The sequence below is a fragment of the Lonchura striata genome, chromosome 1 (assembly GCF_050655825.1).
Source record: "Lonchura striata isolate lonStrDom1 chromosome 1, ASM5065582v1, whole genome shotgun sequence".
Lineage (NCBI taxonomy): Eukaryota > Metazoa > Chordata > Aves > Passeriformes > Estrildidae > Lonchura > Lonchura striata.
In genome coordinates, this window is record NC_140703.1 from 16504976 (window position 1) to 16530742 (window position 25767).

Consider the following 25767-nt stretch of genomic DNA (forward strand, 5'->3'; position numbering starts at 1 on the left):
GAAGTTCAGTCTAGGAATTAAATCTTTAAATCATCTTTTTGGAAAGCGTCTTCTGTTTGTTTTCCAGTCTATTTGGTTTTCACTTGTAAATTTGTGACATCTACACCTACCCAGTAGCAAAAGTGCTAAAAGGGGAAACTAACTGTGAAGTACAAAATAAGAAACCACCAACCTACCTACAGAATCTTTTTTAAAGCAGGCTCCAGCTGCACCTGGCCATGGAACAAAAAGCACTCAGAAGCCTCATACTGTGGTGGGATGTATGTATATAATTCCAAAAGATTTATATGGAACTTTCAGATGATTAGAACAGCTTGGCTGGGAAGCTCCCAAGATGTTTTTGACAGCACCTCCTATCAATTAAACTTGTGTGAATCCAAAATAAAGATTAAGCTCACTTGTCTTCTTACCAAGTTAATGCATGCAAACCACCTTACCCTAACTGCAGCTCAGGAAAGTCTGCACTTAGTGTAATGAGGTGTCTGTAAAACCATCCTGCTCTGAGTCTGCTCACCTGCTAAGACAACTGTCTATTCACCATCAGCCTTCCACAAAAAACTGTGGTTAAAAAAAGTGCCTCAGTAAGCTTTAAGTCTAACATATACTGTAGATAGTGTAAAAAGCAGCACAAATGATTCAGTATTCATAAGAATGCAAAAGCTTTCAAAAAAGGTGTCTTACATGCAAATAAAAGAAATCCATGAAATACATTACCAGCTACTTATACATTGTAATTAATTTAACACTTTTCTAACTAGAATGTCTTTTAAATATCAGATGTGTGGTTAAAAATGAATATACATCTTTCTAATACACCTTTTATATACCTTTTCACCTACAAATATACACACTTTCAAATATAAAATCAAATTACTATTCTAATGGGCTTACCACATTTCCATGCATGTCCACAAAAGGACATTTTTAAATTTGCAGCTTACTAGGCAGTTTTGAATTGTGGTACAAGTCTATGCACAGTAAATTTAAGCCTCTGGACAGCAGACTTGCCTTTCTTAACTACCTTTCAAAGATTTCCTAAAACAGGTCCCTGGACCCCAAGGCTTCCTAGAACCACTGACTACAGACACACCAATGCTGCCCCTTATCTTTTCTGCTGGATTTCACAACGCAGAATATTTTTTTAACCCAGTGTTCGGGACTCTTTATAAAATATAATTTAAAATGTTTGAAAATTTGAATGTATATATATATATATATATATATATATATATATATATATAAGTTAACCCCTTACCATATTCACAATGAGTGGGTGTATAAGCATATTCTGAAAGGAATATTCATCTTTAGTGTCTGGAGAAACATGCTGCAAAATATTCTGTATATAAAAATGACTAAGTACACCAGTCTCTATGAAGCAGAATTCTTATGGATTGAGCCAAACAGGATCATAAAAGCTTTTGGCTGCTAATGTTGCAGAATCCCATCTGGTTTCATGGAACAACTTATTTTCCTCTCCATTTAAGCTCCCAGTAAGAAATTAAAAAAAAAAAAAAAAAAGAGAGAGAGAAAACAAAGAAGAGACCTTTTCTTATGTACGCAAATTATATCCATAAGTTATTCCAAACAGGGAGAAAATACGTCAATCTTATTACAGAACAAACAGAACAGAGTCTAATTCTTGGCACACAAGTTCCACATAACAGTAAACAGTCTGTGTAACACACAGAAAAAGGGTAAGAAAGAAATCTCAAAGGACAAGTTTGTAAGAATTCAAGTGACTGTTGATTGGACTTTGCCTGGTTAGCTGGGTAAGTAACAGCATAACTGATCCCTCCCACACACTCATTTGTTTTGTGTTTTTTTTTTGTTTTTAAGCCCAACACAACAAAACTTGTAATAAAGGAAAGAAGATTTCTTTTAATACCCCAGAACAAAAATTCTGAGTAATCCATGTTTCTTCACTCAAGCATCCATTGTTAGTAAAGTCAAGGCAGAAAAGCTTTTCCAGCAAAGTCAATGCCATCACAAGGAAACTTCTGGCTACTGGGGATATGAGCCTGCAACAGTCTTTAATCTGATGTTGTTATTTGGAAATATTTTCTGTATTTACTGCACAGCTCTGGTCCAATAAGGTATGACTAAGAAGACTAAAGGGGTTTCTCTGCAATGGAAGATGGTATTTAAAGAATGGACTTAGTGTAGTTCATAAATAGTAGAGCTTTTCTAATTTTCAGGGTGTGCTGAACTGCTGTTGAAAATAAAGGCTTACATTATCTCTGTGGTAAATCAATTCTCTGGATAAAGCTGTCAATTTTTCTTTATATTAGGAACTGATTGAAGTATTCCTATTTAGTCTGATGCCAGTATCAAATCATCTGCCATTCACTTCACAAATCAGGCATTGCTGCAACCTTTAAGAAATCACACAGACAGTTTGTATTCTGCATAAATTAAGAACTTACTTAAATGCATTACTTGACATGATGACAGAACATACACCTCAAGGAAAGCATGAGACTTATTACCCACAAAAAGAGGGGGGTTTTAATGCTTTTTTAAATCATTGCATGACAGAGTAGACAGAGAACTAAGCACTACTTTAGTAATAATGAAATGGGTAAAAAGGTAATTTGGTGCTTAAAAATATTCCTACAAACTTTAATGATTAGATTTTGCCTATATGTCTTTTAATTTCCAAGAACTGTAAAGCTACAACATAACTTTATAATATTAGTAGTATATGTACCGATAATAGTAGTGGTAAATCAGCATTGAAGTGGCTGTTCTGCAATTGTTTTCTAACATAATAGTGATTGATCTTATTTTATAATGGTACCAATGAGAGAAATAGCAAGACTGCAAAATACAGCAATACTTTCTAACCACTAGATTGGATTAGTTTATAGATCAGTTTAGCCTGCTTTGAAACTGCTGCCAAATTTTTTTAGAGCACCAACTTACTCTTGATTTAAAGCTCAGCAGAGGACTTAGAAAACAATTATGCATAGGTTCCAGGCATCTCAAAATGGAGTAACACTTCCCTGTTGAAAACTGCCTAAGGATGTAAAAGACTGCCTCGAGAAAGGGGGCTGAGGAGGGAATGAAAACAAGTATTACAAGAGAAAAGCACACCTTTGTCAGCAGAAACATTCCACCCTTGAAAAGAAACCTTTCACCCATCCTTACTCCTTTAAAGCAAGAATTAATGACTGGCCAACAACATCACCTCACAGACAGAAATGTTCAGTTGGGTCCAAAATGCTTTAATGTAATTTGCTGAAGATGTAATACATGATGAACAAAATCCTTGGCATATTGCTATCACTGAAAACAACATCCACTTTCTGGTTTGTTGATTCCAGTTGTTACTCATTACACTAATTTTAAGACATTTTTTTTCCTTTTCACTTTATGCTACTAAATGTTGGTGGACAAGATTAAAACAAAGAAAGATTTATTTGCAGAGTGATAGAAGAAAAAAAAAAGGTAATGTTCTTTTCCGAGTAACATCTTTAAACCTGTGTGATCATAAATACAGATGATGCTAAGAACAGCAGTGATGCCTCACAGACTATTTCATTATTGACATAAAGATTTTAATATTTATTATTATTTACTCATGATGACTGCCTGTTTCTCACAAGTGACATTATGCCATTTCTTTCAAGTTGGAAGTGTTACCCCTTAATCCCTGTCCAATGGTTATATCCTGTATTTGTGGAACAAACTTTCCCAGTTCCAAGTTCAGCACACTACAAACTTGTATTTTTCCTAAATATTTCATTGGCATTATTCCTGGGGAACCTTGGCTTGTGGAGACCTCTTGCCAAGTTCTGCTGTTCTTTCACATGGTTCTAATCCCATGGTTTGAAAAATTTAGGATTGTTTCCCTCTTAGTTTTGTACAGGCATGCCTCTACTTGTGCATTAATTCAGGTCAGGAGGGTATTTTAAAGATAATCCTCACTAACAGTGCTTTTGTTTACATGGCAGAGTTGGCTAGGAGGACATTAACTGAATTCTTTTTCGGATCAAATTACACCTCAAAGCCAAGAGTGCACAGTGTGCTCCAAGGACTGAAAAGTCCTTGGAAAGGCTCATGCTGAAGGAAACTGAGGCCACACAGATTAGTGTATCAGGCTCTCAGCTCTCTTTGCTCTGTAAAAGCAGTTTGGTAGTCTGTATTGCCAAGCATCCACTTCAATCATTTATTGTGGTTATCTCACTGAGCTTCATGAGGCTTAAGTTTCTTTAATATTCACTAGCATAACTCCGGCCCAAAGAAATTTCCTCCACACATCCCAATTTCCTTGATTTTTAAAATCTTTCCTTACTGTCTTTTATTCCCCTTATTGAGAACTATTAGGCAACTCTTCAGCAAACTAAATTTGGTTCAGTAACTATTTTGCTAGGCCTTCAATCTACTTACTGATCTTCAAAGACAATGTTGTTTGCCAAAAGACTGCCTAGCATGAAGTTGCTAAATTTATACTTCCTTTACTACACAAGTTACTCTGTTCTTCAAAGGTGCTCCCTGAATCCTAGAGAAATTACAAACACCCCCTTTTGAGCTGGTGCCTGAGTAATATGATTGTAATACAATGAAGTTCATCTCCTGGGAAACAGTTTGGGGAACACAAGATCTTTTAATGGTAGACAGACATTAAGAGCCTAGCTTTCATTTCAAGGATTTATTTTGAAAAACAGTAGTGGGAGGGGGTTTCATGCTGTCATTAAGCAAGTGGGAAAAGCAAACATGGCTGATTTGCATGGTGAGATGCTGACATGCATTGAAGGAGAACAGTACATTATCATGTACATGCTGTACTTGTGAGAGCAAGAATTTCATATGGCCAGGAAAATTCAACCAATTAAGTGGTAAATCCAACTGACAGTGGCAAATTAATTACCAAGTGCTGGTTCACACAAACACAGATGCTTCCCTAATGTAACTTACTGTGACAGGAGCTACAGAACCAAAGGATGGTTACAAAATATTACTAAAAACACTTGGCATTTGTTACAAGAGAGCATTTAAAGTTCTGAACTCAGATTAGCTACTACATACAATATTAGTTTTGCATAGTAATAGTACATTTTTAAATTTAAGTAGTGAAAAAATAATAAAAAAGGATCAGGGCATATAAAATTAACCTTTGAAAGCAAACTTTCCTGACCCTTCTTAAAGAGGAGAGTTGGAGAGTTTCTTGGTAGTACCCCTTTTTGCTTTTATAGTGCTTCCATGACCTTCTCTCATTATCTATTTTGTTGCTCAAAAAACCCCACTTAAAACCAACAGGGAAGGGAGCTGCAAAGTTTCATTAGCAGAATACTCAGCTAAGTTTAAAATAAGTAGACCAAAATTTTGAGGATCAAGATTTGTAAGGATTTCTGTAAAACGGGAATGAGGCAGGCCAGAAAGAATGAAATAAATGGATGACAGGAATTAATAATAAAAAGAGTGATTTTCCAACCAAGTAAAACTTTAAAAACAAGTAAAACTTAAACAAACAAAAATTCCCCCAGCCCCACCCCTTTTGAGATTAAACACCATTTCTTGGCTTAATAAATGTTTGCTTTTAAGGACAAGCATTTTGAATCTGCATTACTTTTACTTCTTATTACCAACAAAATGATATTTCCTACTTAAGGCTCCTAAGACATAAGCTGCTTTCTAAAAGAGTTGCACAGCTGTTTTACAGAAGATCTAAAGTGCAACGTTACCATTCCACGTATTACCACATCAGAATGCCTGTCTGCAGACAACTAAACTGAGCTGTTATGTCTGGTCTTCTACAGCAGCTTATCTTTCATATTAGTAAATAAAACACCCCAAGGAAATTACAGTTAGAGAGCTGAGATTAAAAGAAGGCTCCATTACATTTACATCCTCACACTTAGAACTTCATGTGAAATCGCCCAGGAGTGTTGAGGCCACGCAGGCTCTCAGCACAGCTGCAAGCAGCAGTTAAACACAAGGTTCCCATGGGCTGGTGCTCTCACTACTAGAGAGGCACAGCTAGGAAAATCAGGATTTACACATTTAACTGATAATTTCCTTTTCAGTGAAGAGATCTAGAAGGCAACACTTTGTATGTGAAAACAACTGAACCATATTTCAGCTGAAAATGCTAGTCTTAAGCCTGACCAGGCATATTTAAAGGAAATTAATAAATATGTAGGTGGGCATAGAAGCAAGAGCACAAAACACTCAGTGGGGTGTAAAGACCAAATTCCCTCAATCTCTTTTGGTTATTCTATTGCCCTTCAAGTTACCACTTAATGCACACAACTACAGTAACATGGATCAATAAAAGGAATACTCCCTTGTCTGCTTTGTTCCTCAGGGACAAAGAACTTGTCAAAGCAAAGGGTCTTGGAGCACTCAGAACTCATTCATTACTTTAACATCCTAAATGTAATGGGAGAATGGCATGGAAGTCTGACAGCCACAAAAACCAACTCCAAAGCAGCCTTATTGCACAGACACATGAGGATTTTGTGCAATATAGGACCAACAAAATTTGACATTTTTAGAACAACTCAGGGCTCCAGCACCTGTGGATGTTATTGACTTATGACTGTACACTAAGGAGAGGTGAACATGCAGAGATGCCCTCAGGAGGTTTTATGTTCACAGAATGATCACAAATGTTCCAAAAGCAAGAGATAACTAATGGTTGAAGCAGTAATGGGGAGGGGCAGTGGGGAATAAAAATCCAGCATTTTACTAATAGAACTGTTCCTATTTCCTTTCAACAGGTCTCTTCATTCAGACCAGTGGCCTCACAGGGGAGAAACAGAAAGAGATGCTGCAGAACAAAATCAAACACCAAAAAATCAAGAAGGGGAACAATAATAAAGGTACAAAACTAACTGCTGTTTTCAAAAAGCACTAATCACATTAGAGAGCAAAAATTAAAACATATTAGAGTATTTCCCTCGGATTTGTGGATGAAAGAACAAAGCAGTAGGTTCAAACAGCTTCCCATGACAGTAAAGGCAATCCACAGGATAAATATAGCATTTTATGTAATTTAAAATAAACAAAAATTATCAGAAAACCACCAAGATCCATATCATTCAGGGAAGGCAAAAATGCAGACAGATTCTATGTAAGAACTTAAATTTTCTTTGGTAGGAAAGAAACTGCTAACTTAAAACTAAATGTTTCATTTAAATAAGACATATAAGTGAATCACAATAATTACAAAATACTTATACACAGCAAAACAGTTTTACAAATATTACTTTCAAGATAATAATTTTAGATTAGGACGAAATTCTTTACTGAGAGCATGGTGAGGCACTGGCAGTAATTACCCAAGGAACTGGCAGTCTTCTCACCCTTAAAATTGTTCAAAGCCAGGCTGGATGGAGCTCTGAGCAACCTGGCCAGGTGGAAGGTGTCCCTTGTCCAAGCAAGGTGGGGGCTGGAACTTACTGATCTTTAATGTCCCTTTCAACCCACTATTTTAATTACTGTACTATCCAAAGCAAAGTAAACCTGAAAATTATCTGCTCACATTTCAGAGGAAAACTTCTCACAATTATGTACTACTGTTCCTCTTTTGTATTTGAATTTTGTATTGATACTTAGATTCAGACTCAGCAAAAGACCAACAGTGTCACAGAAAGAGACATGAAAATACTTCCATGACAAACTGAACTGTGACAAGAACCAGCATCCTGTAAGAAAGATTTCTTACAGTGAGATTTTCTTTTGGCAAAGCAGGGGAGTTAAATTTAACTATTTAATAACAGAGTACATGACACTGTTCTCCCATTTCAGCTCCCTTTGCTCCAAATGCTGCTCTATGAGGTGAGGCCTAGAAGGCATGCTGACAGATCATTTGTGTGTCTTATATGCTAATGGTGTGGGGGGAAGCTTTTGCAAGAGATGCATATTATATGTTCCACAGGGATCAGGTAATCACTGAGTTAAATGGAGTCTTCAGCACTATCAGGACCAGTCTGCTTTTTCCTGAAGTGGCAGACCAAAAATAAAATTCTTAATTTTTTTATCTGTGGTACACTTTGGAGCCAGAAAGTTTATTAAATTTATTTTTGGAAGTAAAACAGTCTATATACACAACAGAAGTATATAACACATTTCATAATAATGATCTGATAAATCAGTGAGCTGTCTCTTAACTGTGTTTTTTAACGACTTGCAAGAAACTGATGCACAGGAAGTTCCACCTGGACATGAGAACTTTTCTGTGCAGTGACCATGCACTGGAACAGATTGTCCAGAGAGGCTGTGGAGTCCCCCTCACTGGGGATATTCCAGAACCACCCAGATGCAGTCCTGTGCCATGTGCTCTGGGATGGTCCTGCCTGAGCAGGGAAGTTGGGCCAGATGACCCCACTGTGGTCCCTTTCAGTCTGACCCATCCTGTAATTATTATACTCCTTAAGTACCTGGAAGGGAAGTCTAGCGCATTAGGTAGTGCAAAAAATACATGCAATTAATAAAAAAACCCCTTGGCAACAGAGATACCATTTTATTACATATACAGTGCTATATCCACTTGAATATGGATAAACAAATTCCAAATGAAACAAATAAAAAACCAAAAATCTCTAGGATGTAATGATCATTAATGAGCATATTGAAGTTAAAAAACCCAATCAGGGCATGTCGTATATTTGATGTTTTATTGATGGGAATGCAAATATAACCATGGCATAATCACAAAACAATTAGTAACATTGTCTTAAAAAGCAATTTCTTAAAAACATCTGCAATCATCTATAACAAATACACTTAACATTTGAATCCTTATATCTTTAATCAAAATACTCTTATAGATGTATATTAGGGATGGATAATAAAAACCCAACATCAAACTTTAATATAAAAAAAATGGCAGTAATGCCTGCAACTAGGCAACTAGAATCAGTAGGTATTTTATGTAGCTGGATTTCAGGAAGTGCTGATTATTTTCTCTGGCAAATAAATATTCCCATTTCCTCAAAAGGTGTCCCCCCAAAAAAACAGAGGGGCATTTACTAATGTCTAATTATCACTTAAACCTCAAATGAATGCAGATGTTTATTTTTAACACAATTTTTTTTTTTTTTTGTATTTGCTCTCCAGTCACAAGATTCAATTTAATTAATCAATGTGCATACCTGAGGTGCTAGGTTGTCTACATTCAGTTTTCCTGGAAGAAATACTAAACTGAAACAAGTCAATACAGGATATTTTAGCTGAAATGTTCATCTCCAAATCATTCTTCCTTTCCAAGAAACTTGTTCACCTACTGACAAAGGGCATAAAAGAACCTCATAGATCCTTTATTTATCTCTCATGTCTTCATTGCTTGCATCTGACCTGTTAATAAAAAGAAATATCTAGTCTTAGCACAAGATTAATTCTTGCTGCATTTTGCTTTTTGAAAACATAAAACCCATCTAGATATTTTGGTGTAGTTACAAGAATGGGGGGACAATGAGGAGTTGTTTTCAACTTGCTCTCTCATCCACTTCTGAAATTCCTGTACAGCCAAGTTTTTTTCCCCAAATCTCGTTAATTTAACAGGAAGACTCTTCCACTTAATACAATTTTTATCTTCTTCAGGCTTATAAGATTACTTTGATGACCATGAGACCTGGTAGTTTGTTTTATGAAAAATGAAGTTTTATGAAGTATGCACTTCAATTCCTTGTAGGCATTTTGGCTTACACCTAAATGAACATAAACCACCCAATAGCAAAAGATTTAGTTTGGTTTCTAATAACTGACATGAAACTCTGCTGTCAGTAGGCACACTTCTCCATATTACTGCCTGATTGTCACTTCTCTACTCACTTCAAATGTTTTCTTGGTTACCAAAAAGCATCCAGCATCCCATTACAAAATGTGGAAATCAGCACAATTTCCCCCACTAAGGGGGAATGTTGTGAGACAGGTTTGTTTTACCCTGTGGAGGATGTGCTGTTGCAAAAGCAACCCCATTACAAAATAAGGAAATAACAAACTCGGTCTTCAATAGGGAAAAAAACACACCACCCTGCCACCCCAGCTGTGAAGTGGGTCTGGAAAGGGTAATTAAGGAAAGCTTGGCTGCTGACAAGAACTAATTCACCAGGTGTCATTTCATCCTCAATTTTATGGCATCCCCAGGCTGTGATTTAGGGACTACCATAACTACAGAGTTGTTCCAAATATTTCCATCTGGTGCTCTAGGAATGAGAATCAAGAGTAAAAAATTGTCCTTGAAATATCAAAGTATTCAGCCTTTAAACATATAATCGCCAAACTACATGTGCTTAGGTAACAGTTTAAACTCAACCCCTCTTTTAAGCTCTTGGGTTCACTGAACCAGGGAATTAAAGGAAATTTTCAGATAGAGCCCATCCATGAGGATTTTCAGCTCAGAAAATTAAGAAATTTAACACTCCATAAGAAGTGAATGGCTGTGAAGAGCTATGTGAGTGACAGCAGAAGCATCTGTGACAGCATCTGCTGCTGTGCTTAAAAAAATCTACATATATAACTTAAATATTTTGTTAGAAAATATTTACACAAGCATTTGAGATCCTTTTAAGTAGCATGAAGCCAGGTACAAACCCAAAATTTGGACTGAAACTCTAAATGTTCCCCCAAGAGAAGCAGAGACTGAACACAGAAAGAAGACATTACTAAGCCAGAACTATGCCTGAAATTAGGGAAAATTAGGATTTGGAATCTGCCTCTATGATGAGAGGATACAGGATAGGAAAAACCCAATACCAAAATCCTGGTTCCCCAACAGAATTATTTTGGCTGGTGGAGGATACATCACTGCTCTTCCGTAGGGCGGTAAATCTCTTTCTAAAGACTATTTTTGGCAAGCAGCCCTCCCTCTGAAAACATCACCTAATGTTTTTGTACTCTACAATAACTCGGTAGAACAAACCATCTTGTCCTGGTCAGCAGGACGAGTCTAAGCAGCAAGGACAGCCTGGTGTCCCCAGCAGTGGGGATGGGTTCACCCGGCCAGGGCTGGCTGTCAGCCTGCTGAAGGAGGCTCTGTCCCCGGGCCAGCGCTGACACCCCGCGGCCAGCGGGGCACAGCACAGCCGGCTGCAGCCGCACCACCCCAGGCACTTCACAGCACAAGCAACGCCAGCCAGGGAGCTAAAACTGGGACCAGGCTGCCGAAACTATGCCACACTTCACTAATCTAAACACTGAGCAGGACGACAAGAGAGACCAGAGCCTTAGCAGCACACAACAGAAGGAGACACAACATCTGTACCAAGTTTTTAATTACACAACATCTGTACCAAGTTTGTAATTAAAGATGCTGGATGTCAGTCATCATCTGAGCTGGATCTAATATTTTCTTCCATGCAGTTATGAGTATCTGCATGTCCTATAATCGTTATAGTGTAAGAAGTTCTTCTTTTGGCTCTGGATTAAACAGCTGAAGGTGTATAATTAATACCAGCGTATTTGTCTGTGTACCTGGCACCCTTTCTTGATATGTAACATTAAGTTATGTAAAACAGAGACCGGACATTAAAAATAAATTAAAGAAGAAACTGAACTACCACAATAAGAAATTGAAGCATGGGAGCTGGTATTGTATAAATGAAAGTGCTACACTGTTTGCAAGAGTGTGCATTAGTATTTCATAATACACACTTTGGTCAGGGAAGCCCACATTATGTTTTGTGTACATTAAGGAGGTAAATGAGAGGCATATGATGAGATAGAGCTTTAGTACTCACTGTGTAATTTGATCTGACAGCAGAAATGGACAGAAAGAAAACAAAGGAAATAATAAAGAAAAAACCTTACAAAATGAAAGAGTTTAAAAGAATGAAAATACAGCAAGAGAATTACGTATGATATACCTTGGAGCCAATCCACACCTTCTTGTAATCCTTCTCCTTTAAGAGCATCACTGGCACTGAAAGAAACAAATCAAATTTCAAAAAACATTGTAAAAATACCAGTTTTAGTTGAGTCATCGCCAAACTTGTAATTTACATAATTGCAAAGTAGCATCAAGAAGTTTCCTTAAGTTTTCTTCCTATAGAGAAGACTGCTCCTCAAATAATATAGAGTACCTTCCCCACAGGGAAACATAATTTCATTATGTGATCTTTTTTAATTCCAGTTTCGAGGCACAAGGAATCATTTCTAGAACATGAGGGGCTCTGGAGAGATCCCACACAAGGCAGACACATTGTTCTGCAGCACCTCCCTCCCCAGACAATGCTGTGAAAGACGTTTACTCCCTCCAACAGCAGCCATGAATCATGGAATCATTTAGGATGGAAAATACCTTTAAGATGATCAAACCCAAATGTTCTCCATGCAGTTCCTACACACAGTGAGATTGTTGGAGTACTGGAAGAAGGAATTATGTGTGCATACACACTGCATTGTAACAGCAACCCCAGGAGTGTCTGTTAATGTATAGAACTATTCTGTCACACTGAGAGCAGTGTAAATCCACCTTCTGAATCACTGGAGGATGACCGTTTAAATGCTCTTCATTCTTCAATTTATGAAAACCCGCACAACAGTGAATCTGGACTATAACTGCAGTTCCCTATAAAATGATCTTCCAAGAAACTCAGGAATTCATGAGTGTGATTTCTGAACAAAAACAATGTCCAGGTAATCAAGTTTAACATTAAAGTGCTTAAAACAAAAATTGTAGCTTTCAGCAGCATTTAGCTGCTGATTTCACTTTTATTTATAACAGCTGAAGACTTTAATAGGACAAAAAACTAACTTTTATAAAGCAGTTCTGGTAAAAGGAGGATTTTTTCCTTGTGAACACCAGCACTAAGTAAAGCTTACGTCCTTCAGAACAAAAGACTAGCTCCTACAACTAAAAATCCCCTCAAACATGACTAAATGGCCTTTCAACAACAGTTTACTGAAGCACCTGCTGAATGAAAAAAAAAAAACAACTCCAAAGGTTTTATTATTGATATTCTCAAACCTGCAAGGTAATCTAGCAGGAGCACTCTGATAACAATTCTACTAAATTTCCCAGTAAAATGTAATGTCAACTGTTCTCTTATCAACCCTGCTTTTTGATTTCACTGGAAAACCTCCATTCCATTACTTGGCTAATAGTTCTGCTGTGAAAACTTTAAAGATACAGTCTAAATGCATGCACTGTACATTTAGAATAAGTTTGACCATAAGTATTTTAATATTACTGCTTTCAATTTACTGTTTCACATATGGAATCTGTATTTTATCTACTCCATTTATTTTATACAGTAGTGAGTGGCATGATAGGGCTAAAATAGGAATGCACAAAGTAATGCAAATAAAAGGATAGAAAAAGAGAACTTTACCAGATATGCCAGGGCTTGTCTTTGATGTTTTCTAAGGACAGCAACTGAGACACTTTCACAGATGACACTGCATCCCTAAGGTCCATCTTGTTAGCAAAGAAGAGAATAGGCAGCCGACGGTGCTTAATGTCTAGGCATGAGCAGAGACAGAGCTCAGGACATGAGGCAACACTCAATCTCTGCATGTAACAAGGTACAAACAACACAGGGAGGCATTTTGCTCACCTGTAGCTGCAATTCTCTGAAGGTTGTATCCTACCAAGATGCACATACTGTTGGGTCACCTGGCCTCTGCTGCATGCTTCCAAAATGTTCACAAACTTCCTTGCAGGCATTGGAACTTTCCACCCCCCTCTCCCCCTACCTTATACCCACACTTCAAGCTGGAGATTGGAATTGCTGGTGAAGCTGAGGGAACAAGAGATCAAACCACTGCCTACAAACACTGCACATCTCTGCTTACTGAGGACTGGATGTATACAATGGATGGAAAAAATAATTTGTGTTCATTCATAATGTCACAACAATAGTTCAGAAGGGTAGTCTGAATTATCCTTTAGTGTCCTGGAAAGCATCCATTACTTCATAGAATTTATACAATTGGAAAAAAAAATGCACATGTGGACATCCTTTATTTTCCCTTTCCTAGAAGGACTTCTCCAGAAGCTCTTTCAGCTAGCAGTGAGCACTACAGACCAAGCAAAGTACTTTGGCAGTTTCTGGAATACTGACACATAGACAAGTTTAAACCTCACAGATTACCCCAAAAGACTACATGGTGATTGAAAGGAAACAAAACATATTTTTTCAAAGTTGCAGATGCCAAAAAAATTACCAGCGCCAAGACTAACTCTCAAAGTTTTCATATTATTTATACAAAGAATGATATCCAGGATTAGAGAAAATCTAGGTTTTAGCCTATCCATCAGTGCTTGATGGGAAAAGAACTTACATACCACCACTTCAATGAAAATTGCTACACAGGATCTTTTTAAAATAGTAAAAAGAAAAGGTTATGTCACACAGGAAACTAGGTAAAGATTTATTTTAAAATGTCAAACACAAACCATCCACCCCTGCGGATGGGCAGGAGAATGATAAAACCCCCAAAATCCCAGCCTTCAGTGCTGAAATGGTTTGAACTTTCCCAATTATGCTCTTTTCCACCTTCCTACTAAACCTTTCCACAGAAACAGTGGAGATAACACTACTTCCCCATATTCATTCGGAGATTGTAAGTGCAGATCAAAACACAGACAATTTTCACTAACTATTTACCCTTCCTGGAGCTCTTTTTTCCTCTGATATCCATAAACACAGATCAAAGGCCTCAAAATACAAGCACAGTATAATTAAATCTCTGTTTTGATTCCATAGTTGAACAGCTATTGAGTCTCCTGACTGAAATTCTTATAGTAATTTACAGTATAATTAAATGAACCCTGGTACTCACAGGTTGCAGGTTATGGGTAAATTAAAACCACATAAATTAGCTGACATCATATATGCAAACAGCCAAGTTAATCAAGGAATTTCCGGTGTTTTCCTAAACAATTAGAAAGGGGCACAACCTACCCACCCGGACTCATAATGCACACCCAAAGATATTTCCTAAATAAAGTCACGGTCACAGAAATTTATATTATTTCCTCATGTGCAGTATTTCCCTCCCACAATTTTCACAGTTACTAATGGAAAGCAAACACTTTCTAGCTGCAAGTGGTTATGAATGAATACATTTAAAATTATTCCAGATACTAGATGTGTGATGTGCTATTTTACACAAATCATTTGAAGTTTACAATAATTTCAGTTTAATTTAGAAGCATGTGCTGGAGGTGAAGTGACCCAAGAGTCATAATCTAATCCAGGTAATCTATGGCTACCACCTTTCAAAGTGCTGAAGAATGAAATTTGAGTAAAAAACCAAAATATGATACAGTTATCGTTATATAAGATGTTATTTGAAGAATGCATTGTCCATTAATGTAGGTAAAAATAATTTATAGCTCTGATTCACACAAGTCCCAGCTAGTACAACTTTTAACCCCATTAATGCTTCATAGGACACATTCCCTTCCCTTTCCCTCAGGCAAAGCCTGGCAAAAAGACAGGAAACTGTTTTACTGCGGGACTGCTAAGATTTTCAGAGATACTTATTTATTCAATTCCATGTAAAACTTGGGTAAATGCATACATTTAAACCACTCCAGGAGAATGACACTGTCAGAAGCATAGACTGGGAGAAAGAAGGGTATGCAGCAAGAAGGGCAGAACACTAATACAAATAAAAGAACTGATATAGCAAACTAGTTGTATATTGATTCACCTAACAGCTACTTTTATTGAACATTATCCTAGAAGAACTTTTTAAGCTCTTTGATATATCAAAACTGATAAATCAGTGACACTGTTGCTGTGTTGGAGCTAAGCCACTCCGAGGCAGAAATCCACAACTGCTGTCTCCTGGTTCTCAGGACTGCACCCTGTGGCCAGAGCCTGGGTCTTTTGAACTTGAAGACACAAATTCATGAACAACTGAACAGCACTGACCAGCTAGGTCAGCTTTAGTGACCTGTTAATGCCCAAATGAAAAGCCCCACCGAAGGTTGCTTCTACTCTGTCTAAACATTTTATTCTTCTGCCCTCTGTTAAACCAGTAACATCTTCCAGCAGCTTTAGCTCCCAGCCTTGACCGTGTGTGGTTCCACTTTACTAACAGAAATGGGTTTTATTGCTGCAGTTAATTCCTGACTTGGTACACAGTGCCCTGGCCTCTGTGTAATCCACCTGCAGCCTTTGGCTCACCTCATCCTCCCTGTGACTTAACACTGTCTTTTCAGGGTCTGCATTTGAAGTACCTCATACCCTTCAATGAGAAATTAGAACATGAGAATAAGAAGGTCTAGTCAGCTCCAGCATCTTTGTTGATGAATTAAAGTGTTACATATAGTCTTCACTTATTATGGGAATATATTTGTCCTTATCATACATTTATTTTTCTTAGAAATGCAACTCAGCTTTTCCTTTCTTATTTTCAGCATGGGAATCTCAAAAGTTAAGGGTCTATCAGTTTAATAAATAATTAAGGAATCACAGGATTATTTCACTTTTAAACTTCCCAGATGTAGTTTAATATTCTGGTTAGGCAGAGCAACTACCTATAGTGCTGAAAGTCAAAATTGCATATTGTTTACAGACACATCCCAGTAATGCTGGATATATGGAAAAGCAAAGAATTGACTGATATCAGAACTTAATTAAGGTGCAGTCTCATATAAAAAAAATCCAAGCCAAACCCCTAAAAACAAGACCCTGATCACAAATCCTCTCATATCCTCTTCCTAAGGAATTAAACTGACTGGTATAATTATCCCTCCATATTTCCAGCTAAAGCATAAAATTTATAATGAAGATGACAAAAGAAAGCTATATATTATATTAAAGCAATTAGCTGTCTTCATGGAAGAAACGGACAGGGAGACACAGTTTTGTCTGTCCTGGTCAACACAAGAAACTTCTCCAGCTTCCAACTCAAAGTCTATTCTTTCTTAAAACAATGTAACTTTTGCTCTATATTGATTAATAAGAGACCAACCCAACTCAGTGCAGAAAGCTGAAGTGTGACCAATTTATAAATGTGAATAGGTAAAAAAACCCCCAACAGGTTTTGAAGACTATTGCTGTGCTAATATTCATGAAAGGTTAAAATACTTCCAAAGTATTAAGAATGTGTCAGATAAGGGCTTTTCTTAAGGCAACATAACAAATTCGGACACAGAAGGGGAAAAAAGCCTCCTCACCTGGATGATTCAGAAGGGTGTCAAGTTCTTCTTTGGCCACAACCATTCTTAATTTGTCACTGCTATCAATGACAAAAATAATGGCTTGGCCTTCTCTGCATAACATAAAAAGAGCAAAGAGGCAAATTATAGGTTCTCAAAGAAATGAGTATTCTGTGAATAAGAAAAGGCTTCAGAAGAAACCCCATGAAAAAAGTCCAAACAAACCTGATTTTTTCTCTAATTTTTGTCATTGTTATTTACCATTAACATTTGAATCCAGTCTTATTTCTGAAATTCAGTCTTTTGATGACATGCATAGTTTGTTTAGAAATGAGGTTGTTGCCTGCCCCTACAAGGTTTAGTCTCCACACACCTTCTAGAAAAGCTTGGTTTTACTAACCAGACAGAAAGATGAACTCAAAATGTAACCAACTGCTATTTTGACATTGTGGTCAGGCAGGAAAAAAAAACCATAAAGGCAGATCTTTATAGAAATTCTCTATTTCCTGTACTAAAGTTTTATTTAGAGAAAGGTCAAATACCCTTTTAGACAAAACCTGTGTCCACAGCCAGGCATATGCAGGTTATTTTAACCTTTACATATCCTGCATAAACAGGATTTTTTTTTTTCAAGTAACAGGGAAAAACATTCAACTATTTCAAATCATTAGGACATTTTGTTGGTAGTGTGACCACAGTCACAACATAAATGCAGCTACTCAACTCATTATTTCAGGATGTTTACTGATATTTTGACTTGATGTTCCATTTATTGAAACTTGTTTTGAAAACCAAATAAAATCTCACCAATTCATAATTCACCTGCTCTAAATACCCACAGAATGTATATTTACTTTACATTTTAATGTAATATTCACTTCTACTTCATTTTATATTTCTCTTAGGCACCATTATGAATACATTCTTTACCCTCCAGCACCATCTATCTTTGTATTTTGTTAACAAACAGTTCTATTCCTGCAGGAAACCAGAAATTACAGAAGTAGACCAAGACTGTAAGAGATAGGCCTATTCTTACTTTAACCCTTAGTAAATAAAGCTTTTGCATATTAGTTGAAAATGCCCAAGCAATTTTCCTGAGCATTGAGAATTTGACCAGAGGAATCAAAAGTATTGGCATGTATTTACCACCAAAAAAAATAAGTTCATAAAGAAGTAACAGGAATAGGGACACAATATGACTTTGGGATTATTTAAGAAAAATGTACTTAGAGGATGACCTAGAAGATATTTTCAAGCTAAATAGAAGAAAAGTCCAGACTTGAAGGACTCCAAGGCTACTACTACGACACTTGCCCAGATTTAATTTCCTGCAAAATTAAATATTGCTTATCTTTATAAACTGAACAGCACATAATTATTTTATTGATATTTTTATTTAATTAATTTAAATTGTTTTAATATTATTCTTAGAAGTTAATCTTAAATATGTGCCTACTGCACTGGATCAGGAGCAGAGGTGGATAAAAGTACATATTTCACTGTCAGCATAGCCTAAAAAACTCCCTTACTGTTAGGGAGTTATTGTTAAGATAAAAAAGCCATTTGTGCCCCACAAGGGATAAGTAACTGCATTAAATACAGCAATCACAAAAATTATTTGCTTATGAAGCACTCTGCTAGAATTTTGAGAGCAGCCTGAGGGCATCAGTTACTGAAATGCAAATCTAACACTTGAACAATGAAGATCCCCTGGCCAAATGTTTTCAATGCTAACACAATTTGCAAAGGAAGGAGAGAAAGCATTAATCCTCAATTAAAAAAAAATTAAGCTCTACCACAACTGATACTAATATTTAATAAATATTATAATTTTCAGAAATTCTCCCTTCTATTTCTCCAAGATATTTCTGCATGGTTTAGTATTGTTTTTTTCATTAAGAATGTTCATTCAGGTATTTAGTTACGTGTGCCTTATCCTCTGAGGTTCATTTCCCTCACCTCTAAAAATCTCAGCCATCAGCCAATATCTTTCAGGTTTTAAGCAGCTGAATTACAGAAGAACTGAAAAGCTGGAAACCTAACTCATCTTGAGCTTTCTTACGGGATTGGTTTTCAGGTTTCAATATTTAAATCTCATCTCTATTATGTTACCCGAAGATGTCCCTGAAAGCACAGAATAATACCAGATAAAAATTATCATGTGTCAGAATAGAAAGTTTGATTTATCCAGAGTGAAACTTCTATCAAACACAAGGTATAAGCCTTCTCTGAATAATTTATAACCACTAGATATTATCAATTTTCTGTTTAAGTAACCTACACAACAGTTAATATGAACAGCAATGCTTTAAAATAAATTAGGCTTACTTGTAGTAGTGTTCCCAGAGGTCTCTGTATTTCCCTTGACCTGACATATCAAATACTGTGAAAGACAAACTGCAAAGAAAAGAAGTGCATGAGGCCCAGAAAAAAGAACAAAACCCAAACCACATCAATTTTCTTTGCTACTCTGGCAAAAAAAACCCAAACAAACAAAAGCCAGATCAATTTGAATCTCAATCAACTGAGAAAAAATTCTCAAAGGAACTCTGGTTCCACTGACTTCAAATGATCCTACTCAGCTTTTCAGTCTTATTATAAAAATATTTCACAATGGAGAATGTGTTTACTACCTGAATAAAAGAAGTAAACCAATTATTTTAACTTACATCAAATGCAAAATAAGTTCCCATTCAGCCTCTCTATCACGCTGGTATAAAATACTGTTTACGTATAAGTGAAATTCAGATGAACCATGACTTAAAGTCCATGGCCTGTTTTAAATTCTGTCCCTACATAGGTATAAATGTGGGCAAAATAAAAGGGTTTAAAAAAAAAATCCACCTTTAGGGGAAAAAAAAAAAAGAGTACATTTTGGTAAAAACAGGTGAATTCAGATGGCCAAGCTACAAGGAGCAGTCTTTGCCACTGTGAGATTTCACCCAAACACTACATACAGCAAGGCAACTTACTGAACACTACAAAAAGTTCTCATCTGCTCCTGAAATGTTTACAGGGGCAACATTGAGTTCAGAACTAGGCTCTCCATTTTTGGGTAGCCCCAAGTAGCTCCCCAAGTGGAGGCCACCAAAACAAGGATGTTAGGAAAAGGAAGCTCTCCAGACATCCTTCCACTCTATATCCAGACACAGAGTTGTGGGTTTATCAGTTTGTACAGTTTGAGGTTTTGGGGTGGGTTTTTTTGAGGTTTCTTTTGTTTATTTTAAACATTCTACATGCTGTATTTACAGGTCATCACTTCCCCTGCTACAGGATCAGAATAAAAAAAAAAACCAATATAAATTAATTTACATTCTCACATGGGAAGTCCCAAACTTGTCTGATGTACTTTATTGGGACAGAGCTCAGCTGTGGAAGCTCTTAGAGAAATATGAAACTTCTCAGTATAAGATATCAGCTCAAAGAATAAACAATTTTCTCAGCTCAAGGAACAAACAATTTTCTTGAACATCTCCCACCCAGTGAGGCTATACTGCTTGGTTTGAAGACTAACTGCACACACCAAAAACATCCAGTGAAGACCACAAAATAATAAAATTATGCTGCCTCCTTGATATATCCTCGTGTCATGACATTCTTAATCTAAATCTTAGTCTTCATTCAACTAATGACTTATTGCTCTGTTTCCTGGCCTTTGCTCCTGCCACCTTTACATTGCTAATGTTGTAGCCATCCTTTTGCATTTAATGAGATTACACTGCAATCTGTTCAGAGTACCTCCAGTGAGAGTGCTTAATATAGGTTACCAGATTGAGAATGGAATTTAAGCTGCCACCTCAGCAGCTGTCTCTCCTCTAGTCTGTAACAGTGCCCTATTCTGAAACTCTCAAAAGACAGTGAGATGTTTATACATGCTACTGAAAAAAAACCTAATTTTTTTTTTTAAATTTAATAGGCTTATAGCAGCACAAAACACACATTATATTCTAACACAATCCTGGATCATGATTAGGTCTTATGGGTACTACATTTCAACAAACTGCAATGTGATGTCAATTACACCACCACGCATGTTACAAAAACACTGAAAGAGATAATTAAGTGCAACTACTGTATAAAAATCACTACTTCTATTGAAGAAAAAAAGTACTACCTTGAAGTTTTGAATTTCTCTATACTGAATCCTATTGTTGGAACGATGTCCTGAGTTTGAGCCTTTGAAGGAAAGAGAGAACAAATTTTACAATCAAATTAGAAAATGCAAATACTGAAATATATTTGAAACATGAATAAATTATAGATCTATTTTTGCTCCAAACTGTGCAATATTAAAAAAGTTCCCATAAAAGTAATTCAGAATCAAGGGTTTTGTATTTTCTGGGGAATAAACACTAGTGGAATTGCCAAAGCACAGAGCATTACTAAGAGATCTGTCTGATAACTGATTTACTACTGAGCTGGTCAAGGAACCTCTCAGCTAAGTTGGTGGAAAAGAATAGCTCCTCTAAGAAGCATCGATATTGAGCAGGAGGAAAGGTCACATCCCATAGATTACAGAGCTGTCTGAGAAAGTGACATGCAATCCTTGCACAGACTCCTAGAGCCCCTTATTCCAAACACCATCCATAGGCAGGTCCAGAAGAAACAGCTGCAGAGAGATGGAAAAACATCTGGATTTGCCAGGTCCCAGTATATTGCTCCTGGGGTAAAGCAGAAGCTCTTAACAAGACTGGGCTGACCCACAGCTCAAAATCACCCGTCCAATGAACTTATTAAAAATAAACAGTTTTATTAACTTTGATCTAATGACATTTGTTGCATGCTAGACTATTTGGCATGTCTGGCGAAAGTAGGACTTCTACAAGTTGGATGCAAAGTTATCCTTCTATAAATTCTCATTACAAATAAATTCTATTTATTCTACTCATGTAATTCCACTGAGAGCTTTTCTAATGCCCATTATTGTGATAAATCTTCAAGTCTGAGTTCAACTATAGTTAGGAATCCTTTACTGCTTGAGGCATGACATAAAAACCCTCTACAAAAAAGGTCTCAGGTTACAATGTGTACCAGGCAAATTGCACTTTATGTAATTACTTTCTCCCAAACAACTGGCAGCAGATATCAAGGAGTTTATAGTCTGTTTATAAATCTACTCAATTTTCAGTGGAAGAATAATTGCCAGGAAGAGAAGAGTAGCAGAGGCTTCACTATGTCACACTTTTTAAACAATGTCCAGTGAACTTATCAGGTAAAATTCAATGAAAATTAATAATAATAAAAATAAAAGGCTGTGTCCTGATATAAACAGCAATCAGTTTCCCGGATGCAAGTAACCAAGATGCACAACCTTTGCCTTTGAACATGCCAACCCAAATTCATCTATTTCTAGTCCATAAAAAAATCTTGAAATAAGGATCCTACTTTCAGAATATTAGGCACTCCTAGTGGCCTCAAACACTTTTCACTGGATGAATGAACTGCGAACATTAATGGTACTTATTTTGAAAATTATTTTGCTTTAAAAATAGTGAAGTCACTCTTAAATGTGCATCTTATTTTTATTTCTTATTTTGTTATCTCTTATCCATTTATTATTTTTCAGGAAAAGATTAAAATGAGCGTGATAAGTTGTACAATTGTATTAATCCTAAATGTTCAACATCACTTGTAACTGCAATCTTGTGACAATTACTTAAGTGATTTAAGTGACTGTGATTTAAGATCCTGATTTCAGCCATCATAAACCCTTCCTTGTTGGATGATCTTAACAAAAGTGTACCTTGTTAACAGCAGGGTTTATAGTGTGTGTGTGAATGCTTACCCTTAGTTTTAGTTAGTTGGAAAATCTTAAAATATATTTGTTCCACTGTGCTAAATCACAAGCTCTCCACATCTTTTCCATGGGCACATCCTTTGTAACAACATGCAAACCCAGATCAAACAAACACCCACAGTGAACCAAGCAGGCTACTTACATTGGAAGGTTTAAGTTTATTGATGATCGTTGTTTTGCCGCTGTTGTCCAGGCCAAGGCACAAGACGTGAACCTCCTTTTTCTTCAGCCCAAGCCATCCTGCCAGCTTGTCAAACAATCCCATGGCTGTGGCTGGAAATCCCAGGGATCACCTGCTGTTCAGGGAATCAGAGCTGTTGGAAAAGCGCTACATGCAGGGCAGCGCTGGCAGCGAGGGTGGGCATGGGGCTGAGCAGCCTCCCACCTGGGAGCGATGGTGTGAGCAGGACCCTACACAAACACTGTGCCAGGGGCTGGCTCTGCACATAAGCACATGGAGGGTAAGCTGATTACAGCCAGGATACCAAAGTAGACTGGCTGTTTATAGCCCTGTCTATAGCACACGATGCCCTTGATTCACTGGGCAGAAAATGTTCTGAGCAGCCCAAACAGGGGCACAAAGCAGTGCCACCAGGGCTCCCACCAAACTAAGCAAAAACAAAAGGAGGGTCATTATCTTCACACTGTCAGCAGTACACCTTTCAGACAGGAAAACAGTATTTCCCTTCTTCAGCACCTGCTAATTTACTGAACCCTGCATTAAATAAAGCACTCTCTTTTAATTCATTTCAAACCCTAATTCTAACAGGTTTTGCCAATATTGGCATGTATAAATTAGGAACTCTTCATTCACCACAAACAGAAACTGATTGAAATAGACCTAACAGACACCAAAACATTCACCCACACGTCACAGAGATGGCAAACCTCTGCTGCTGCCCAGACCCTGGCTGAAGTTACCTGCCAGTGGCACATTCAAAGGAGCTTTCATCATGTGTTTCCCTGCAATAATGCACACTGCAAAGAGGATAACCCTTGTCTGCCATGAATGAATTCCACTAGAAATAATTTCAGCAATCTGAAACCTTTGAGGTGCCTCGAATAACAAAGTATTTAATTCATGTCAGAGGATTTCTGGAGTGGTGAAGGCTGCTTTTTTTTATTAATAAATTAAAAATACACAACACTGGACAACTCTGAGGCAAGTTGAGGAAATCACAACAGGAGGGAGAAAGGGTAAAAAAAACCCATCAATAACAAAGCTTTGATCACACTTCTTCACTAACTGATTGCAAAATGATGGTTAACTGCTTTTTTAAAAATTTTAAACGTTGCATTTAATAAAGTCACACAAGTAACCATTCTGGCTAAAGCATGATTTTTTTTTCCTTTTTAAATACAAATCTTTCATAGAGCTTTCTCTGGTGCACTTTGATTCGGGACTGGTCATAATCTACATTACAGCTATACAGAATTATCACCAGGTTAAAAAAACCCCCTAACATTAATTATAACAAGTCTTTCATTCTAACTCTCTTTGTTTTATGCCCCACTCCTTTTCTAATGCATATATACAAATCAGAGAGCAGATTAAAGCTGTTTATTATGAAATTAACCTCACAAAACCCTGCTCCAAGATACATTACTTTCTTACCCAATCAAGCGCTTCATCTATATATTCTAGATGCTCAAAAAAATACAATCTAGAAGGTCAAAAAATGCATTGGAGGCACTCCTAAAATGAAACAAGAGGAAATACAAGGCCTTAAAAATACTTCTAGGGCTTTACTTTTAAATCTAAAACCCTAAATACACAACAGTTACTAACAACATTTTAATGAGAGCCATGTTTTTCTAGAAAAATTTCCTACCAGTTGGCACAGTCATTATCTAAGAACACAGTGGGAAAGAAATGTACCCTTGACTTCTTGCCCTGCCCCTATTTCCCTGTTTTTTCTTGTCTGTGAAGAGTAACAGCAGTTACAGCTAACACAGGTGCCTTTTTCCCCTCCTCTTTTTTGCAGCTGATATTTTGCCTACAGGGCTATACAGCATACATCAGATATCTCAGAAAATTATTTAAGCCAGAGTCTGGTCCAGGAGCTTAACAGCAAACTCTGTAAGCTTTTTTCTTAAAAAGGATGTTCTTTCATCTCTGATCTTTGCCCATTTTCAAGCCTAATCAACAACAAAGGAGATTTAATCCATGAAATAGAGAGCAGCCAGCAAACAAGCTCTATGTGATGTCCAGGTGTTAGAAAGCCAAATGAATTATTTCGGTAGAACTGCCTTGTTTAGGTTCAGGGCTGGATATATTTCAATGGTCTCAGACCCAAAAGAAAGGAAAGACTGAGCATGTGGACTAATTAGCATGGGAAACGAGAGAATAATTAGCCAACAGAAGACAGGATACTAACTGATAAGGGAACCAGGTGACTTGCAATCAGTGAACATTAATGCCTTTGTTGGCTAAAATGTATAAACACTGAAAAGCTTTGGTAGTGGCCGTGCTGGCTCGGCGGATTTGCCGCTCAGCGCCCCTTTCTGCGCAGAACCAGAAATAAATCAAATACCTCGGCTCTGTGCGTGGCTCGGTCTCAGGCACACTGGGTGCAAGGAATTAGGGTGTCCCCTAATTCGGGACAGCGCCCGGGCGCGGGGGATCGCAGCTCCCAGGGCCGGCCTTCCCTCCTCCCGTCAGCACCACAACGCCTCGCGCCGCCGCGGGTCCCTTCTCCTAGCGCAGAGGACAGGGTCTCCTGTCCCGGAGCGGCACAGGATGCCCAGGGAAGGCCGGCCCCGGCGCCCCCTCCCCGGGCGCGGCCCCCGCGGCCGCAGCACCGACCTGGGCCGGGAGGCGCCGGCCGCGCCCGCGCCGCCGCCGTTGCCGAGGGAACCGAAGCCCCGCCCTCTCCCCGCTCCGCCAATCCCGGCTCGCCGT

General features: G+C 37.5%; 1 protein-coding gene across 9 annotated transcripts; it reads right to left on the bottom strand.

Moving 5' to 3' along the window:
* Positions 1–3211: 3211 nt before the first annotated feature.
* On the bottom strand, positions 3212–25757 carry ARL6 (ARF like GTPase 6). 9 transcript variants are annotated; one of them, XM_085590527.1, is made up of 10 exons: positions 25400–25661; positions 24481–24561; positions 23008–23161; positions 21183–21244; positions 19397–19465; positions 17084–17178; positions 13281–13410; positions 11814–11869; positions 11688–11700; positions 3212–9303 (listed from the first exon to the last, which is right to left on the bottom strand). In XM_085590527.1, the coding sequence occupies exons 3-10, from the start codon at positions 23128–23130 to the stop codon at positions 9267–9269; spliced, it is 585 nt and encodes a 194-aa protein (XP_085446653.1). In that variant the 5' UTR covers positions 23131–23161; positions 24481–24561; positions 25400–25661; the 3' UTR covers positions 3212–9266. The 9 variants fall into 9 exon arrangements, with proteins under 9 accessions (XP_085446653.1, XP_021405786.1, XP_077637320.1 ...); XM_021550111.3 differs by lacking the exons at positions 24481–24561; positions 25400–25661 and adding an exon at positions 25672–25695 and having other exon boundaries at positions 23008–23158; XM_077781194.2 differs by lacking the exons at positions 24481–24561; positions 25400–25661 and adding an exon at positions 25672–25693.
* Between the last annotated feature and the right edge of the window lie 10 nt (positions 25758–25767).

Excerpts from the sequence above, each read along its gene's own strand:
- ARL6 (XM_021550111.3), bottom strand. The coding sequence starts at position 23,130 with ATGGGATTGTTTGACAAGCTGGCAGGATGGCTTGGGCTGAAGAAAAAG. Across the intron at positions 19,466-21,182 it reads GAGAAATTCAAAACTTCAAG|TTTGTCTTTCACAGTATTTG; the intron begins GTAGTACTTTTT and ends TTTTCTTTGCAG. Across the intron at positions 17,179-19,396 it reads CTCTGGGAACACTACTACAA|AGAAGGCCAAGCCATTATTT; the intron begins GTAAGCCTAATT and ends TATGTTATGCAG.